Raw genomic sequence first — 3,232 nt, 5'->3', positions numbered from 1 at the left:
ATGACAACTAAAGATAATGGAGACATCAAGCTATTTGATCGGAGCCACATTTTCATCTATAGCATCGTCCATTGCACAATCTCAGGTGTCTCTCTGGTCACTCTATGTAAAATAATGTCTCCATCAATTTCAACTACTCTGTCCCTTCTCTTCTCTTTCCTTCTTGTGCACTCTGCGATTTGCCTTGAATTCAACATCTCTCGCTTCGATCCTGCCGTGAATGATATATTGTACGAGGGAGATGCAAAGCCTACGGTCGGAGCCATCGACATGACGAGTCAACTCTATTTCTGCCATGTGGGCCGAGCCACATACAACGAGAAGGTCCGGTTATGGGACTTTGGTTCGGGGAAGCTCTCCGACTTCACTACCCACTTCCAGTTCACCATCGACACAAACGGTCAGCATCATGGCCAATACGCTGCGGGGCTCGCGTTTTTCATGGCTCCGGTGGGATTTCAGATCCCCGTCAATTCGATAGGCGGATTCCTAGGCCTGTTCAACACCACGAACAGTGACTCGTCTCGGAATCAAATCATACACGTCGAGTTTGACACTTTTGCGAATCCGGAATGGGACCCCAGTTATGAGCATGTCGGAATCAACAAGAACTCAATTGCTTCAGCCGTTACCTCTCCTTGGAACGTCACCTATCATAGTGGAGATACTATCGACACATGGATCGATTATAATGCTTCCACGATGAATTTAAGTGTGTCGTGGAGCTTCCAGACCACGCCAAACCCCCAAGAGAACACAAGCCTCTGGTATCAAGTCGATCTGAGGACAGTTCTTCCAGAATGGGTCGTGATAGGATTTTCGGCTGCCACCGGCTATTACATGGAACGACATACCCTTGGTTCGTGGGATTTCAAATCGAATTTAGCATTGGAGGGACCGAGTAATGGGAATCCAAAAAGGGTTGGTCTGATACTTGGCTTGACAATTCCGCTGAGCGTTATGGTGGCATCTGGTGCAGCTGTAGCATTAGGAATCATATGGAGGAGGAGGAAGCGAAAGAGCACGGAGATGTTACCAGAGACGGCGATGCTCACATCAATCAACGAGGACTTCGAGAGACGCGCCGGACCGAGGAGGTTTTCCTACCAAGACCTTGCTTCCGCAACCAACAACTTCTCAGATGACAGAAAGCTTGGTGAAGGAGGATTCGGGGCCGTGTACAAGGGATATTTACTCAACCTAGACATGACGATTGCGGTAAAGAGAATATCGAGAGGCTCCAAGCAAGGGAAAAAAGAGTTTGTCACTGAGGTGAAGGTCATTAGTAGTTTACGGCACCGGAACCTCGTGCGGCTCATAGGTTGGTGCCACGATGGGCACGAGTTCTTGCTCGTTTATGAGTATATGCCGAACGGGAGCCTCGACTCGCATCTCTTTGGAAAGAAGGGTCCTCTCAATTGGTCAATTAGGTACAAAATCTCGATCGGCATAGCCTCAGCGATCTTCTATTTGCATGAAGAGTGGGAGCAGTGCGTGGTACACAGGGATATCAAATCTAGCAATGTCATGCTAGACTCTAATTTCAATGTGAAATTGGGCGACTTTGGTTTGGCTAGGCTGATGGACCACGAACTCGGGCCACAGATTACTGGTTTGGCAGGTACTCTTGGGTACCTTGCACCCGAGTGCCTAAGGACTGGCCGAGCAAGCAAAGAATCGGATGTCTATAGCTTTGGAGTCGTCGTCCTAGAAATCGCCACGGGAAGGAAAGCTAGGGATCCAAAAAATCAGAAGTCGGAGATGAGTTTGGTAGAGTGGGTTTGGGATCTTTTTAGGGAGGGGAAGCTTCTAGAGGCTGTCGATGAACGGATGGGCTCAGATTTCGAAGAGAAGCAAGTCGAGCACTTGATGATGGTGGGGTTGTGGTGTGCTCATCCAGATTGGAATCTGAGGCCGTCGATGAGGCAAGCGATTCAAGTTCTGAAATTCGAGGCTGATGTCCCAAATCTCCCGATGAAAATGCCCGAACCCATCTATCGTGTTCCTACGCCATTGGTTAGTTCCGGCGAACCGTTATTAACCTCTATCGTCGAAGAGGGTCGTTGACTGGGCTTTTTCATATCTTCACCACCCTACCATGTGTATATCGGATTTTATTAGCCATCGTTCTTAATACACACTACATAAGTTACCATGTTGCGGTAGTGGCTATAGTACAAGCAAAGAATTCCTGTGGCATGTACCTCTCCCCTGACTGAAATATCTGAGGAATGTAGGAATATGTCTAATTTCTGTTGAGGACTAAAGTAATTTCAGTTTTTCTTTCTTGTCCCCAAATTTCCAAAAATCTTCCTATATTCATCTACATCTAATAAAGTGTGCAAGTAGCCTTTTTTTCTATATTTATCTGGTGGGGCTTTAATTTTTTTTTCATTTCCATTTTTCTTTATTCACTGCTGTCTTTACAGCGTGTTTATCGGATATAATCTTTGGTTTGTTATCTAAAGTCTAGTTATCTAATAATTGTATACTGATTCTTCATAAGCACACCATATAAAAAGTCATTTCTTACTTGTGAGCAACCCATTTACTACGTTAAGGTAGGAACATTTGAGTTTTCAACATTGAATTGAGTTATCAAACACCATGTTGCGTTTTGTGGCTAGATTCTAAGTCAAAGAATACCTGTGGTATCTACCTGTTTGTATATATAACCATAGTAATTGAAGTATTAATCAACATCTAAAAGAGTGTGAAAGTGGCCTTTGATTTTCTTTTTTTATCTGTTAATGCTTGAAATTTCTTTTCAATTCCATTTTACTTTATTCAGTGCTGTCTTTACTGTCTAATGTTATACTAATTCTTCATAAGCACGCTAGATAAATTGTGATTCAGGTTTCAGCCGTTTTAAGTTGTGTGGTGAAATCACAAGTTATTACAAACTTGTGAGCAACCCAGTACTATTACTCCAATAATTCTGATTCGCTTTGTCAATCAAACGAGCTCTCAAAGATCATGAGGTCCAAGCTAATGAGCTATTAAGATCAATTACGTAGCCAGACATCCGTCAAAATATTATGAAGTTATGCTAGTAATGATCCTGTTAATAATTTTTGAAAAAAAGTATTTGTCGTTTCCCCTCCAAAATTTCACAAATTAAAAATATTTTAAACTCGGTGCAAATCGTGAGCAATAATACAAATGACTCTATTCTCAATAATTTGTATGTTTTAAAAAGGTTTTAGACATTCGATACGTAATAAAAAGTCAA

The 3,232-nt window shown here is 42.9% G+C and overlaps 1 protein-coding gene across 1 annotated transcript; it reads left to right on the top strand.

Annotated features, from left to right (window-relative positions):
• LOC115685239 (L-type lectin-domain containing receptor kinase IX.1-like) lies at positions 1-2,358 on the top strand. Its single transcript, XM_030610271.2, has one exon. It carries the CDS (start codon positions 1-3, stop codon positions 2,065-2,067), a length of 2,067 nt encoding a protein of 688 aa, XP_030466131.1. The 3' UTR covers positions 2,068-2,358.
• Positions 2,359-3,232: the final 874 nt, after the last annotated feature.

This window comes from Syzygium oleosum, unplaced genomic scaffold, assembly GCF_021117445.2.
Source record: "Syzygium oleosum isolate NSW1041296 unplaced genomic scaffold, Sole_v2.1 Sole_v2.01, whole genome shotgun sequence".
Taxonomy (NCBI): Eukaryota; Viridiplantae; Streptophyta; class Magnoliopsida; order Myrtales; family Myrtaceae; genus Syzygium; species Syzygium oleosum.
The sequence above is the reverse complement of the archived record's forward strand: the minus strand, read 5'-3'. Positions and strand labels throughout refer to the sequence as shown.

Bases quoted from the DNA above. Each gene is read 5' to 3' on its own strand.
- LOC115685239 (XM_030610271.2), top strand. From the start codon at position 1: ATGACAACTAAAGATAATGGAGACATCAAGCTATTTGATCGGAGCCAC.